Source organism: Phaethon lepturus, unplaced genomic scaffold (genome assembly GCF_000687285.1).
Source record: "Phaethon lepturus isolate BGI_N335 unplaced genomic scaffold, ASM68728v1 scaffold17098, whole genome shotgun sequence".
In the NCBI taxonomy this organism is placed as follows: Eukaryota; Metazoa; Chordata; class Aves; order Phaethontiformes; family Phaethontidae; genus Phaethon; species Phaethon lepturus.
Genome location: NW_010557059.1, coordinates 1,337 through 18,630, shown reverse-complemented (window position 1 = coordinate 18,630; position 17,294 = coordinate 1,337). Strand labels below are relative to the sequence as shown.

General features: G+C 35.6%; 1 protein-coding gene across 1 annotated transcript; it reads right to left on the bottom strand.

Annotated features, from left to right (window-relative positions):
* Positions 1 to 3: 3 nt before the first annotated feature.
* Positions 4 to 16,271, bottom strand: LOC104613883 (chromosome unknown open reading frame, human C9orf41; the record flags this gene model as incomplete). Its single annotated transcript, XM_010292674.1, has 6 exons — positions 16,068 to 16,271; positions 14,919 to 15,082; positions 7,728 to 7,868; positions 2,706 to 2,884; positions 972 to 1,085; positions 4 to 62 (listed from the first exon to the last, which is right to left on the bottom strand). Coding segments are annotated over exons 1-6 (846 nt in total), but the record flags the coding sequence as incomplete, so codon positions are not given.
* Positions 16,272 to 17,294: the final 1,023 nt, after the last annotated feature.

Sequence of the window (17,294 nt, the reverse complement as noted above, 5' to 3'; positions counted from 1 at the left end):
CTCATAGCTTAATTCTATAGAAAGTTCATTTCCCAAGTTTTCAAAGTGGTAAAGGAGAGGACCTAGAGTACAAAAATACAATGGAAATAGCTATTAAAAAGACAAAAATATTTTAAAAATGAAAAGCACATACTGAAAGTGCAAAGAATGCTTATATCCATACTCACATTCAAATACAGACAAAAGAACATATTTCTATCACTTGAATATGATTTTTGTAACAAATTTCAGAATCAATACAAAATGAAAACAAATTAGTTCAGCTGCTTATTCCACACTGAAGTCTCACTTCCCACCAGATTGTGTTTTCTGTATCTTAAAATTTCTTCAGTCTAGCATCACTGCTGTCTCTGTAGGACAGAAGACAGGCCATGCTGTTGTCTACTCAGGAGCTCTGCTTGCATTCTGTGACTCTCCAGGACTGGTGTAGTGACGGACTGACCAGTGACTCAGCACTTTCTACTACACAAAGTGTTCAACTCCTGGGTTTTGTCTGCCATTCTTTCACCACGGCAGATTTAAATCTCCCTTCTTTTGAGCCACGGCATACATAAATCTCATTCCCAAAACTTCTGCTTAGAAGCACAGTACAAATTAGACAACAGATTAAGGAAAAAAAAAAACGCAAGAATGTATTTACACATAGAACTAGTTCTATTTTCTTAGAAAAATGGCAAAAAAGAGTAAAGGATGCTGTATTTGTCAAATAACAAATGTTTGATGCTTGAATGCAAAACTTGCCACTGGTAAGATTTACTTCTCTGTTTAAAATAATCATGTGGTGTTGATTATAACTAGCAAACATCTGGACATATTCTGAATACATATGAAATAATTTCCAAGCCCTAGATGTTTCTAGCTCCACAGAGTTTTCAGCACAGACACACTGATCTTCACAACTCTTTAACAAGATGCCTGTTACACGATCAAACACGTCAGAGCTAGCAGGAAGAGAGGCTGGTCACACTTGCCTACATTTATCCATATTCCTCCAGGCTTTAGTATTTTCCATATAGTATCAATGTAATCAATAACGTTATGCGCTGTATCTATGAAAAAGCAAGTTGCTATGCAGTCCCATGTATCTGCATAAAAAGAATAAATCACACATAGATTAGTTTCAATGTTTCTACCCATGTAACAGTTAATCATCTAACCCCAATATTTGTTTATACACTTAGTATTACCTTCAACTAACAACAATTGAAGGCTCTTCATTTAATTTACAAGTAAATAAAATATTTTGGTTTAACAACAGTTAAGTTGGAGTTTGTGTGAGCTAAAGATATGTGTGTGTGTTTATACACATACACACTCTAAAATACAATACTTATTATTTATGCATTTTAAAAAAGTCTTCATACATGTTATATAAAATTATATATTTATATTATATACTGTAAAATGTAAATCTTATAACACACCTTAGAGAAATGAAGGCCCGAGTATGCTATTACTCACCTGTCCTCTGAACTTCATTACCACAACTGTTAGAAATACAACTGCAAAAATACCCAGTGATTTTGGGCCTTTCTAGTTATTATCTAGAAAAATGTAAGTCTGTAAACTAAAGTGTATTTTCACAAGTCACATAGCTTTAAAACACTTTACGCAGCATCTGAATATTTCTCCAGCTGTTTTCCACTAGTCAATTTAACAAGCAGGATCTTCCAAAGTCTACCTTTTAAAGCACGAGTCTCCCTGTTTTTCTCTAAACATGTATCCTTGAAATTGCAAAAGTTTTAAGTTCTGTAAATAAAAAAATTAAAAGTCTCAATTTATGCCAGTATCAGATGTTCTAATGTTAAGACAGAAGCTTCAGAAAATTAAGCAACTATAAGGAAGGCTCCTACAAGAAAGTATCTGGAAGTCTAGCTGCACAATAAAGGGCAGATCAACAGCTACATATCCTGGTGAAAAATTGCTGTGGGTCTAATACGGACAGAAAGGTGGAAACAGAAAAAAGATGCCTGAGGTGATAATCCAATAGCGTGTAAGGAAAAAATAGCAACTTCTAAATAGGCATATATAATAATATTAAACTACATATAAAAGAAATGGCTAAGTGCTACCCTTCTGCAGGTTAATTTACCATTAGGTTAGTCATAAAGCATTACTTCATAGCTGCAATGAGGACAGCACAAATAACCTGTTATCACAAGAAAAAATAAGGTTATTTGCACTGACAGAAGTCTCAATCTTTGGTATCTACCATCCCCATAATGTGCCTCTGAAATATTTACTATTGGCAATCAATAAATATATATATGTTTAATTTATAATTTACTATTACTGAAACAGTTTGCTTTGCATTTACAAGAGGAAATGAACCACCAGAAAACCCTCCTGTTTCTCTTTTGTATACCGGAGAAGTGAATAATTACATTGTTCCCTTTGTAACATCACTTTTCTAAATCAAGTAGATCTTTCCATAATACTACTGTGCTGTCCTATTCTGAAAGGGACTACTGTGACAAAGAACTGTTAGGCAAGGAGGTGTCCGTATTTTTTTTATAACTAAGGAGAGAAGAAAAGATGATTTGGAGTAAGAAAATCTTGGTACAGTTAGTACTTTTTGCTCCATGTTTGTAGATATGGGTCCCTTCTATGTGTAATCATTAACAATATATGTGTAATCATTAACAAATAGCAAATACTCCAAAGATACAGTTACATGGATAGCCTAGAAGTTTACATTTACTCACTGCACTCAGAATATATTTCTTGAAAATCGCCTGCTGTCATAGAGAAGTTTGAACCAGAAGGAAGACTGTGAGGATCAACATCAGGGAAATAAATTGGACGTATCTGATCAGCAGATCTTCTGTTATTGCTAAACTGATGAATCCAGGGATAAAGCTTATATGAGTTAATTTCAGAGCATCTGCAAAATACGGAAATCAGCACAATTCAGTTTCAACTAATTGCTTATCTGTTATTTAGAAATGTAGGTAGGCGTCAAAGATTTTCATCAACATCCATTGTTTTGTTGATAAAGTTCTTGCAAAAGCTATGCGTTTTCTAAAGGACTTCTATCTGGTTCATACCACTTCACACTGCCATCCATTTATGAACTGATTAAAAAACCAAGCAATTTTACTCACAAGTTATCACCACAAAATAACTGCCTTTTTGAATTTTAAAATTTTCTTTTCCCACTTTTTACCATTTTCCCCGACTTCCTCCACTGTAAAGAAAATGCACAAGATTCTTTTGTAAGATTAATGAAATTTGTGATTTAGTATATTTATCTATTTAGTGAAGCTAAGCCTTTCTGGGTTGTATTTTTTTCCTACTAAAAAAAAAGTAAATTAGTAACATTAGTTCCATGAATTTTGTTGGAAACTTTTTCTCATTCTGTATTTTTTGTCTCTTCTGAACCATAATCATAGGGGTTTTGAAGCACAGCAGAACAATAGCATTTTTCAGATGTTAACTGAAAGAATGCTTTTAGATTTCAATAAATAAATAAAATTCCATTTTGCAAAGCATAGTAGTTTTGCACTAGATGACATTTTAAGTTAGTAACATCTGGAGTGTTGCAAATAAGGCTAAGTAAACATGTCTTTGTAAAGTAAAATTTGTGGGTTGACATGACCAACTAAGTCAACTCTTATTTTAAAAAGTGATAAAAATAGCATTACAGTATAAAAAGCAGCTTTTCCCCACAGTCCTGTAAAATCAGTTTGTAAATAAGAAATGAAACCATTTTCTTTCAGAGAAAACAGAGGATACATCTGTCCCATAAAACACATACCATCAAACACTGGATAAACTGCAAAGCAATCTACCAGGTTATAAAAAGTGCACTCTTTTGGCTGCGTGGATAGAAAATATCTGCGGTAAAGTCTTTGAAAGAACATTTTTTTACCTTCTTTGTGTCATATTTATATTTCATTTTATCAGTTAAAAAATACAAAAATAACATGCAGTATACTGGGCTCATCAATTGTCTCCGTATCAGATATGACAACTATCAGACACATGCAGTCAAAGAAAAAAATACAGTGTAAAAGCTGTGACAACATGGGCACCATTTTCTTCAAGAAGGCATTTCTATTTTGGTTAAAAAAAGACAAGAAAAGAAACAAACACACACAAACCAAAACCCCACAACAAAAAAACCAAAACCCCACATTGGCCAACAAAAGTTGTATGTTAACCATTCTAGCATTCTCCATATATCCCAGTATATTTTTTTCCAGCATGAAGCATATTCCTGTAGGCTTTCGAACAGCTCCAAGAGGAATTCCCAATTTAATATAAAAGACAAGTCCTTCTCCGTATTGAAGCTTGAAAACCTCCCTTTACTTACAGCTTCAGTAGTCTATACTTCAAAAATAAATACTGCAGTCCTTTACAGTTCCATCCTTCCAACAAAAGAAGTATGATATAAGTTATGTTATAAAAATATAACATCTTTGACTAAGTGTGACACACTTCACTTTTCTCCATAGGGGCAGGGCATTTACTGTTCAACACTGAGTCCAAAAGATGGTTCTGGAAAAGATGCATAGATCAAATCTTACTTCTGACCACTGACTTAAAAATAAAATGCTTTAACTGTTTTCATCCTAAAGCATTCATGGACATGCAATAAACACAATTAAGCAGACTTCTTAAAGTGTCAAGATTTATCTAAAATTACATTCTTTCTGGAAAATAAAAAGTAGCCACTATTAGCATGAATTCTACTGGTATTAATTAAGGCTTTTTTAAACTAACCCTACTCTGACTTGGGTACAAAGTGATTTTACATTACTTCAACTGAAGTTTCTCAAATATTCATACGTGGGACTAGTGCTGCTGAAGGTCTGCCCAACCAAGGCTACTGACCCTGTGCTCTGAATCTCCAGCAAATCAGCAATCAGCTGCTCCTCCCTCCTCCACATAACTACCACCCTAGTGTTGTTTCCTCCCCTGACAGATGTCGAAGGTAAGTAATGTGTGCCCTGTGGCTCTAGACTGCCTGAAAATGTCAGTATGCTTTCCAAGGGCAGGAAGACAGATTATGCTTTTCACAGGTTTTGCTCTTCCAAAACATTTAAGAAGCGTGTCTGTATATGACCAGTGATCTGCCATTATATCCAGAACTCATCTAAACACTAGAAAAATGCACCACCACCAAGAACCTTACCCATACAAGAAAAAGCACAATTTCTCATACAAGAACTACAGCAGCCTTGGAGCCACTGTACTCCAGGGTCACTTCATTGTCAAATTGGAGCTTCTTCAATGGAATGATGCACTCTAATTAATTTCAAATACTTATAGTGACCACAGTTAGACCTTGACATGCTCTCTATACAACATGCTATGCAACTTCATCCACAGTAACAAAATTTTGCAATTTAAGAGAATTGTTTTTTTTCACATGTGTAAAAATCAGCAGATACCACTTTTTATACAGAAGACTTAGTCACCGTACCACATCTAGGAGCCCACTGTAGTAGTTGGCTTGATACTCAATATAGTACTTTGTCTTCCTAAAAATAAACCAAGGTCAGAGAAAGAAGGTAGATCCAAACTGTAAGCACATTAGCAAAATCCTCATGCTTTCATCAACTGAAAACAAAAATTAATTAAGACTGTAGTTAAAAACTCATTTGCAAATCCTTCTTTCTTAAGACTCTTCCTTAACTGGTATCTTCAGCTCATAATGATCATTGCTGTTTCTTTCAGGTCCAGGAAGGCATACATATGCATTCTTACTTAAAACTAAAATGAAAGATCCCAAAAGTCCCTAAAACCTTCTTAATAGACATCCCAAGCCCACAATTAGATCTGGCATAAAGGAAAGCTTAGACTTCAACTGAACTGACTGAAATTCAGAGTCAGGTTAGCAGTAATCTCTTCCAGTTACAAGGAAACTTGTAACTGATAATTTTCCCAGCAAAGATCAAGATTACAGCAGCTGAGCAACACTCAATTTTGCTGTCTAAAATCTAATACTGTTAGCAAGTCTAATGCATATGCAACTCTTTGCTAAATATCTTACATAAATAGGAAACGCCACATGAGCATCAGATGCTAAGAATAATTACTATCATAAGCAAAGCATGGATCTTTAGGAGAATTCCACATATAGGCCAAAGACTCATTATTGAAGGAAGACAAAAAACATGTCAGAGGTAATTAGGAATGAAGTTAACTTTCAGATTTGAACCACTGTGACAGCTGATCAGTGCTCCCAAAGATGGGAAATGAATACTTCTATGCTGCTTTGAATAATTTCAAAAGTTCCAAAGAGCCTAAAAGCCAGCAGGGCGGCATAGCTAAGGACAAGAAGAATGTGACCTCTTCTCAGTAGCTGCAAGGTATTAGATCAGCTCAACTGTAATATGCAATTTTACCACCAGATGAGGGTAATTTAAGAATAATGTAAAAAAAAAGAACAAATAAACCTCTAGCAAATACCTATTTTCATCACACCAACTACTACTGTTTTAAGCAGATGTGCAGTAGCCATAATAAAGTGTTTTTACAGAATCACAAAATAGTTTCAGTTGGAAGGGACCTTCAAAGGTCATCTAGTCCAACCTCGCTCCTGCAATGAGCATGGATATCTTCAACTAGATCCGGTTGCTCAGAGCTTCATCCTACCTGACCTGGAATGTTTCCAGGGATGGGGCATCTACCACCTCTCTGGGCAACCTGTGTCAGGGTTTCACCACCCTCATTGTGAAAAATTCCTTCCTTATATCTAGTCTAAACCTACCCTCTTTCAGTTTCCCCCTTGTTGTTTTTGAACAGTAAGCTATAACAGAATTAAGATCATCACAGTCCACTGTGGACAATCAGTCTACAAACAGGGCCCCAAAACATCATGAAAATACAGAATACAAGCCAATAGTTTAGGTGTTTTCAGCAAAGGTTTATCATTTCAGATTGAAGAATGAGTGAACTGGCAAATTCTGTGTCTCTGAACTTGGTACTGAATACCCCCAAAAAGAAACCCCCTCCCCAGACCTCTTTCATACTTGCTCACCCATAGCATTCCCACCCTCTTTCTTAAAAGAACAGTTGTGTTTGCTGCTTTCTTTCTTCCTTCATGAGTTCGTTATGAAACTAGTAATTTCCAATGCAAGTGACAGAATATAAAATACAGAAATGTCATTCTAAATTAAACCTATAAAGTGAAATTTACTACACTCAAATTTAGCACTTCACCATAATTGTAGAACTATTAACTATATTATTTTAGCTGTTATTCAGTGACAAGACATGCTTAAGAAGTGGTTCAGTGTGCTTTGGTGGTTGTTTTTACATTGAAACAGTGCCTAAAATTTTAGTATGGAATGTAACACTTTAACAGGTTTGCTCTGTTACTAATCACCACCACTAAGTACCATGCACATATGGTCTAGTCCATATTTGACACTGGTGACATAGGTGTGCATTTTACAGAAACAGATGTGAAATAAATCCTAAAACCTATTCAAGATTATGCAGAAATCTGTGGTACAACTTAGAGATTTTAAGACTCATAACTTAAAAGCCAGCTTCCTGCTAAATTTTAATGACTCGGATACAATGCTTTTCTCCCCCACTTACACCACTGATTTTTTTTTTTTTTTTTTTAATTAAAACATTCTAAAAAGTAGTTATGTGTGTCCCCTGTTAGGACTTATAAATCTACTCTTGTAAGTTGTATTTATTCAAGCTTTTCTTATTTATAATTTTGCCTCCCTAGGTTTCAGTCAGCAAGTAAAACATAAGCTATGTACCTGTTGAGTACAAAGTTAGAAGAAAAGAGCATAAAGAGGCTCCATTCATTTCCTTGGCACGCATAACCGAGCATAGCTATTTCCCACGCCAATCTACCTAGCCCAGCACCAGGTACCAGGATATTAACTTTGGAGAAATCCCTGCAACAGAACAAAAATAATAGTTAAGTCTTTATCTGATACCTCTTAACAAAACTTACAGAGGGCCAGTCAAACATTTTCTTCCCCAAATACTTAGATAGTATAATGTATTTACTGTTTGACTTTACTTTTTAAATGCAAACTGAGCCAGTTCTGATCAGATTGGGTAAATGTACAGTCAAAATAATTCACAGAAAATGACTCAAAAGAACATTCAGAATACAGATCATAATTACAAAACATTATTTTTTCCTGAAAACTTTTACAGTTATCAAGCTAAAAACCTCTAAAGTGATTGAACAAAGAACATTATCATATAGCATCATTTATTTTTCTACGAAGCACACTGATAACTAGTAAATATTCTAGAAATTTTCTTTGTTACAACGCATGAAAAATAAACATGTATTTTAATATCAGAAACACAAAGCAAACAAAACTTCTATAAGCTGATATGCAACTCAAGACTGTAAAAACCTTAAAGCAATTACCTTCTCAGCAACTGTGGGTTTTAAATAGGCTGTTCATCAATTTCAATCAAGTACGTTAAGTGACATAAGATTTCCTAAATCAAAGTACATTGCAGCTCTCTAACCCATCACTTCCCATAATTAGGCAACAAGTTGACTACCAGAAGACATCCAGCAGTACGTTTACTGAGATACCTAGAAAGGCCTCTCCCATCTCCCAAGTTCAGCAACTAATAAACAGAACAACTAAGAATCTCAAAATTTTCTCCTCTTTCAGGTAGAAAAGGCAATGTATATATTCTAACCATCAGACTTGTATCACAATGCAATCAAACCTTCACCCATAAAGCAAAAAGCACTCCCACAGTAAATTGAAAAAATACTTAATCTAAAAAGTAATAATTTTTCAGTTTCCAGTCATGAACAAGACTTCATAATTTCATAAACCAAAAAAACAAGTATGAACACTCAGATTACCCTCCCTTTTACATGTCACCTTCAAAGACAAAACATACATCTATCTATTTATATGTAATTAAATGAAGGAAGCCACAATCACGGCTTCCAAACATATGAGGAAAGAAAGCAAAATGCAAAGTCTTTGACTCCATAAAAATTCAGGATGCCAAAAAGGGTGCAGAAGAGTTAGCACGCTGCATAAGCATGAAGATGAGTAAGAGGGTTACATAAAATCTGAAAAGTGGCAAATTTCTGAAGACTATTACCTAAAAACAAAATAAAGCATTATCCTTTTTTAAAGGCCACACAAACTAACAAAGCACTTTTAACAGTGTCTTTTGGTTTGTGGCTTAATCATGTAATCAGTGAAGCCTCCCAAATGGAAAATCGAAGTTCTTCTCCTTCCCGATTTTCATTTCTATTCTATTTTATTTCCACATTCTTTATTTTCTGATTAACAAGAAGCAGGAAATCAAACTTTGATATGACTTAAGAGCACTCCTGTGCAGCAACAGTTCTGTTAATTCAGGGGAAAATTACTTGCTCAAGATGAAATTTTTGAAAATAGGTACCCAGGAGTAGAAAGAAAACCCACTTTCTGGGAGAAGTTAGAAAAAAACTCAATCTTACAGCTTTTTCTACTCATAGTGGTATATCTAGTCACTGTTATTCCAAATGTATTCCTAATCTATTCTATTTCTTAATTTCCTTAAAATTTGACTTCATTTATGAAATATTTAGACTAGTTCTACACAGATTTTTGCACCCCCATGTGGATACTTACACAATGAGTGGGTTGAAAAGCCTTAAGCCACTTCCAAGATTATCATACATTGATCAGAAAAGACACTTTTCTTAAAACAACCTACTAACAAGGGGCTATGTAATCACGTTTTGAAATCTGCACGTTTATTCATCCCAAAACAAGGTAAAACTTCTAACAGGCAAGTGAGTTGATTTTAAAATGCCTGTAATTGCCTTGTATCTTTTTGTTCACAATATAAAGCTTTTGTGTCTCTGAACTAGTTTTCCAAATTCTTAGAAAACAGTCGATTTTAACTGCACTTTCCTTTGCAGCTTTATTAAGGGATTGAAGTCTGTCTGGAAACTTGTTAAGACATTTAATTTCTATCTATGTTCTTCCTGTCAGTTGCTAGGGACTGGTGCTGGCCCCAACTTTGTTTCAGCACACAGAGCACAGCTAATAAAATACATATAATCAAATCTGACACTAACATTAACACTAGCCTTCCAAAATGGTTCAAGAGCATTTTTTTAATCTACAATCAGAGAAATTAGGTATGTAGCAAACTTCCTGTATAACTAGTGACTGTTGACAGAGTCTTGGTATAAAAAAAAAAGCTCAAATCCCTTTTCCTTTCAAAGACTAAAAAAGAATTGTAAGTAACAAACGTTCGATTAATCTTAAAAAAATTAAGGTACAAAACCAGTGGGAACACTACAATGCACTATGTTATGCTAATTTTTGAATCACTGGAACAGCTAAAAAATTTTAATTGCACAGAAACTGCTTTTTTAATGGCTAATCAGTCTTAAGAAAATTTAGGAGGCTACAAAAACCTGTTTCAGTTTGGTGGATATATAATTACAGCAGTAGCAAAGACAATTAAAAAAAAACCCCAAACTGTGATAACTGATAATAACCAAAGGTTAGTGAAAATAGCCTTGAAGTAGCCAGCAGTAGCAGGATTTCTATGGCATAAATCCAGCATTAGTTAGGAACATAAACAGATATCCAACCTGTGGAGCAATAGGGAAGAAACATTGGCCTATTAACTTTACAGGTGTGGGGAGAGGAGGTGAACAAAGAGCAGGGAAGCAGGCTGCACTGTACGCTGTTTGGCTCAACTACTGAAACTGCAGCAGGCTCTTAAAAAGTGCAGAAATACAAGAAACAACTAAAATCTGTCATGTCATTATTGTACTGCATTTTGCAATGTGATATATTTTCAGCTTTCAGAATTTTAATGCCATTAATGAAGATTTTAACTTGGTGTCCTTTCTTTAAAGGAAAAAATATACATTATAAAAACAGAGGCTTTTTATTTTATGCCTATTGTGCTTGTAACAAAAAAAATTATGGTGCTGGAGGGGTAAACTGAAGTTCAGTGAAAGAAAAATTAGTGTGTGTGATCAAACACAAACCTCATTTTCATGAATTAAACACTGCAATTAAGTGTTAGCTAGTGATAATGGGTGATAAGAAATATACAGTCCATACACAGATCATCAGCGGAAACATCAGCATCAAATCACGCAGTGAGACTCCTTCTTTCCTGATGTCTTACATATGTAATGTTCGTTACTTTAGATAGAGATCTGATTCTCAGTATAGTATTTTTCATTATTTTACTGTACCGTATTTTCAGAAATTTTTTTTTAAAACTAATTTTCAAACAAAATAATGAAGGTAGCTAAAAAGCACAATCATCTGAAGAGCAATCCTCCAAACTTAGCAGCTGAGGTTTATATACTTCCATGTAAAGACCTGCAAAGCCTTCAGTGGACTGCAGTAACACTGAAGATATAGTTTGCTCTTAAATCCAATGTTCAAAGAAAAGTTTAGGCTAAGCACAAATTTTGATGAGATTAAAAACTCTGCAAGAACAGATGTATTTTATACAAATTTTATGTAACTTTATATAAAGCAGAACTTTTATTAGAACACTATAAATACAACAGAGCACATGCAGGAAGTACAGCCAAGCTCAGCCTTAGGATTACTAACCTATGTTTCTCAAATAGAAAGGAAAATGAGCACTGGTGACTTCTTCTGGGCTGTCCTGCCAGTATCTTGGGAAATGCAATCAATTGCTGGACAGCATCATATATTTAAATTTCAAGTCACAGGTGGTTCCAAAGGCCAAGTTAATGAATAAAAGAAAACTTTGCAGAAAATACATAAGTTTACTCTTCTTGGCCAGGGAATGATAATTAACTAAAAGGTTAACTATGTATTTGGTTCCTTTTGGACAAGAAGCTGAAGATCTCTACATTCTTTCACGTAAGTAGGAAGGGTAACCGTAGAAGTGAAAGAAAATAAAAACAAAAGAAATGGGGAATTAGGAAAAAAAAAAATCAGTATGCTTACTTACATTTTCAACTTAATTTTTGCCCATAAAAATGCTTTAATGAACACATTCCATCAAGAAATAAAAATGTATCAATGTTTTACTGTTTTCTCCTACAGAAAGCAGAGATCATGATCCATTCAGATCCAAGAAATTCAAATGGCTTCATTAAAAGGTAGACAATACTATAGAGACCCTGTGAGCTGGAACACAATTAAATTCCAACATGAATAATGCAGGAAATCTATCAGTTCTTCAGGAAGACCTTATCTCATGGGACTTCATGTAAGAAGTGAAGTCTTCTGTTTTGTTGATCCAACTAACAGACTCTGTGTTAAGGTGCTAAGCAGAAAGAAGAATTTTTTTCTGAAGAGGAATGGGAGGCAGAAACAGCTTTTGCCATTTTATTTAATTTTTAGATGATTGTCTTTCAGAAGACTGGACTGAAACACAAGAGAACAGTACCACCTATTCACAAGACTGTTCTGATTTACAGTTGCTTTCAATCACTGCTTATATCTCTTCTGCATCCTAGAAAAGCAAGCATATAGAGCACTACATCACTTCTTTGCCCTGTTCTTTGCATAGCAGCTGAAACAATACAGGCCAATCTTGCAAAAAGCAACAACGCAACATGTGCGTCCATGGAGCAAGACATACTTGAATAGTTTAAAAAATTTAAACTCCTTTTTCACATGATTCTAATGCACGGAATAAGAAATAGTGTTAACTAGAAACTGAATGTACAATTCTGTTGAGGCCAAAAAGTAAAAGGTGACTTGTACTGACAGTTTTAAATTTAAAATATTTATTTCTCCACCTTTTCAATGCAAAATACACGTAGACAAAGCTGTCTTCATCACCTAGTGCCAACAATACACTTTTTCTCCAGCACTTTCATTTCATCATCTCAGGAGACTTCAGCACTCTATGCTACAAGAGGGTACTCTAAAGAAATGCAAAGCTGCACTCTGGGGTTCCATCTACAGGCTGTCTTCCCACATTAGCACCCTCTCCAGGGGAAGCTGACTGTGCACCCGCTATACGCAACAGCCAGAAAAACTTCATTATGGCCAGTTCAGGCCCTGTCCATTCCTTCAAACTGAAACAAACTGCTCCCCTCCAAAACTGGCAAAAAACCAAAAGGAACCGGACTGACCTACCAGCCAGCCTGCCATGCCAAGGCTGAAGTGGCATTACCAGTTAAGCCTGACAATACACAAAGAGAACAGGCCCTTCTGAACAACTGCTTCTTGCCTCAAGGAGGGAAATACACCTGAGGAGGAAAGCCTCTGGTCACGAGGAAAAAGAGTGCGCTGTCAACAATACGTGAGCAGAGAACAAGTTTTATGTAAGTGCCATGACAGCTCCATAATGATCATTAATATTACACTTTTAAATAGGTATGTATGAAATAAATATTTTGTAAATTAAAAAAAAAAAAAGTCATTGGACAAACTCAAACTTGCAGTAGAGATGTATGCAGTGATATTTTGAGATTCTGTAGAGACAAAAAAAACCTAACTGGTATTTCAGAACCATCAAAACAGGGACAGAAGCACTGTCACATTAGTTGTGTTTGACAACAACAATAGCCACCAGAATTCCTAGTGAAGAAGCAGAAAACTAGCATCTTCAGATTCACCCAATGTTACCACATGTTGCTTCCTAACACCAACTGAAGGCTTTGAAACGAAGTTCATTGATGATAAATATAAAAGTCAAAACTTTTCACCTTCAGTCACGTACCTCTAAGAGTTGATGTAGGTTACCTCTCCCATAATCAAAAGGCTTTAAAAGCTAGCATACAGAGAAAAAGGTGAACAGCTATCTAGAAGATTAAAATTATTACTTTCAAAACTAGTTATGACTTCTCCAACATATCTGCATATCAGAGCTACATCAGGTAACCTGTAGTATTTAATTCATTTTTATCTTATGTAGGGGACTATTAGCACTAAAAACATATTGCAGAAAGTTCACCTTCAGATAAAATATCTTTAGTGGTACAGCCACCTTGAGATCAGTTAGCCCAAGGCAAAAGAGAAACCAACCATATCCACTCCATGTTCTGCCACCACTAATAGTCTTTATTAATGAAAATTAAAAGATGAAAGGTATTTTCAAATTGGTACAAGTGCACAATTAGCAATTGCCAAGAAAGAAGAAAACCCACAGTAACACCCGGCTATACCAAACTTCAGTTCTGACCTGTTATATTTAGGAGTACAAAGTTCACAAATTCTCCCATTATAAGTGTTAAGTTTAAAGTGAAATGTACTTTATGATGACTGGGCTGACTAAATAGCAGAACCATTACACATGGAATTCTTACAGCAGTAGTATCTTCTGAGATTCTACCAGTCTATTTCTACTTAAAGTTACCTAAAAATCCCCACACCAGCTATTATTTCGGTGGTGTTAACAAGCCAATGCAGTTATAAAGACTGCCCTCACACGTGCAGCAAAGCTTTTTTAACATCTTTTTCAACACGCCTTGTAACACCTGTCTGAAACCAAGGCCAGAATTCAGTATTTGCAGGGTAAATTCTTAGTGCAATAAAACTGCACTAGAGGTTACAAGTCTTCTTGCCTCCTTTCTCCTTCCACCATGAAGGGAAAGTCATACTTGCTGCTGCCACAGGTGTCCTTCTTTTTATCTGCAGCACACACACTCCGAGAATCTGCTGATCTGAAAACTTCACCTCACTGAGCACAACTGAGTTAACTTCACAACCTCCTACGCCTCTTACTTGAAAAGTTAACAGATAACCCATTACATCAAGCTGCAGGAAAAAAAAAAGTTATTCCTGGTTTACCTGGTATTCCTTTGTGAAGTTTATGATTATGCTCTTTTCCAACACCTTATATTAGAAACAAAAACTTTCTTGATTAAAAAATAAATTCTGCTGCATTCACAGTAATTTCTGTATTTTTAAAGCCAAGCTTTTCATTACTCCACAAAAACTTTTGTTAGATTCATGCAACAGTGCATGCCCACATAAAAATAAGTCTTAAAACACTATTACCATCTTTCTTTTGGAAAGTTCTTTACAATTTCACTAATGATTGGCTGGTAGCAGGAATCTCTCTCAGGCTTTCCCTCTTCACTCCAGTCTCTCACAAATTGTTTCAAAGTGGATTTTAATTTATCCATGTCAAATGTGGAAGCTGGTGTAATCTTCCCTCTTCCCTGATTAAAGTAGAAGGGAAAAAAACAAAAAGTTAGTGGGAAATGTACCAAGTATCTTTAGTCTTGGAGGGAAAAAAAATAATGTAAATTATAAACAGACAAAAGCCATGCTATAAGGGCTGTTGGGAGTTTTAGCTGACAAAGCACTCGCCTTTCACTCCTGCAACCAGTGCGCATATCCAAACTTGAATCCTAAACAAACTGAGTTTGCTGGTCTCAGTTCAGCACCCAAGAGACCAGGTTCCACACCAAAAAACCAACACATAGTATGGCACATCAGAGCACAACTGGTAGTCCTTATTCCGGAAAGGACATGGGCTTAGCCAGTGCAGAGGGTGAACTGCGTACCCTGAGAAGAGGCACTGACGAGGCAATGCTGAGAAGCTCACGTTAGAGCTGCCCATTACTGTATCTTGCCTGCAGATACCAAAAAAGGACTTCAGTTTCCAGCTCTGCCAGTCTGAGTGCAATTTTTTTTCATAGAGACACCACACTAATAAAGCAGGTAAGTAGTGAAATGTTTTTACAGCTGGTAACATTGAAAATACTCGGCCTATCTGAAAACGTAACTGATTTAGAATGCCAGAACATACAATAAGCTACAGTAAGACAGATAATACCATTCACGCTCTACATTGTTAACTGCAAAGATAACTTTAAAATGTAATCAGGGTAGAGCTAGAACTCTGTAGTGAAAAACTGCCTTTTCACAATCAGTGGTTACTGTCATTTGGCAGATTTACAATTTGTTTTCTTAAGAGTAACCACAAGGACTAATAACAAATAGTTTTATTAAACAACAGCTCTACAAGATGTGAAAGATAAGAGTGACAAAATGTAAGCAAACAGTAAGTAAGAAAGGAGAAGATAAAGGCGGGAAAAAGGAAAGAAAGTTGGAGGCCTAAAGGTGTGAAAAACAAATGTGGAAAATCCCAAAGCATACAAAGTTTAATTTTGCAGTATGAAAAAGTCCATTTAAACATACGTCTTCTCCATATTCTTTATTTTCAAACATATGAGCGCAGTCATTCACAATGGTCTGTAGTATCTCTTGATTATGATCAATGCACTTCCGAATCTTGTCAAGGTGAGGAAGGAATTGAGGAAGAAGACTCTGTTGGTTAGCTGGGAGAGATTTAAACTGCCTCTCTGTTCTGTTCACTCGTTCATGCATATTTGTTCTAAAAAGCAGAAAGTTTAAGGTCTTTAGATATTTAGAAGCAATGCACATACTAAGTATAAATAATTCAGTCTAAGCTGCTCTAATTGAAATTATTACTTAATTTAGACACAGAAAGTGATCAGACTTTGTAATTCCTTATTAGAGAACAAGTTTTCAGGAATCTTTTATAAAAAATGTTTGTTTTAAGCTCTAGTTCTACATTACCACTCTTTAACATGTTGCAGTTTAAAGAGGACCATTCTTGCAGTTTCGTTATCAGCTGCTCATTTCCAGCACAGGTGATCACTACCTTAATACATGGATCTACAAAATTTAATGAAAAACCAGCCCCCAAACCCATCAAAACCACCCAGACTGTTTCACAAAACCAATTTAAATTGAATGAATAGCTGAATGCTGTAGTAAACTTTGGCTACAGAAATAACGAGATGTGGAGTTAGAATATGGATCCTCAAAATCAATTGCTTCTGAAGAACTGTAAGTCACAGCTGGACCATACTGGCAGCCACACTAATACACTAAATTACCCTCTTTTAACAGCATATTCCCCTCAAGTATGAGTACTGTGATTTGATCATGTAACTGATCCAAGCTCAAAATGACTCTTCCATTTCCCCAAAATAAAAGCTCCATTTAAAAGATAAATCTACTGCCAAGAGAAAGAGGTCTGTTTTTTTTCTTTCCTCCTCTCTCTCCTCACTAAGAAAAGTTCTGCCCTCCATCTTATTCAAGCACTCACCAGGCCTGCCACAAAGCTGGTGTACCTTGCTAACCCTGAAGAGACCTGTATAATTTTGCTAGATTTGATTTCTGTCAGTTTAGCAAGTCAAGTCGGCTGAGCACAGTCCTAAGGACTCTAGAGAGAAAGAGAGGTCATAAAACCAGGTCAAGAGATACTTCCCCTTTTGGCAGCAGCGAATCATTTTATCAGGTCAAGTCATACTGCAATTTCTCGAACTCTTGTGTCAGCAGCACAGCGTTGAAAACTAGCCATCAGGGAGAGTAAGGTGCAATTGCTGCAATTTTAAT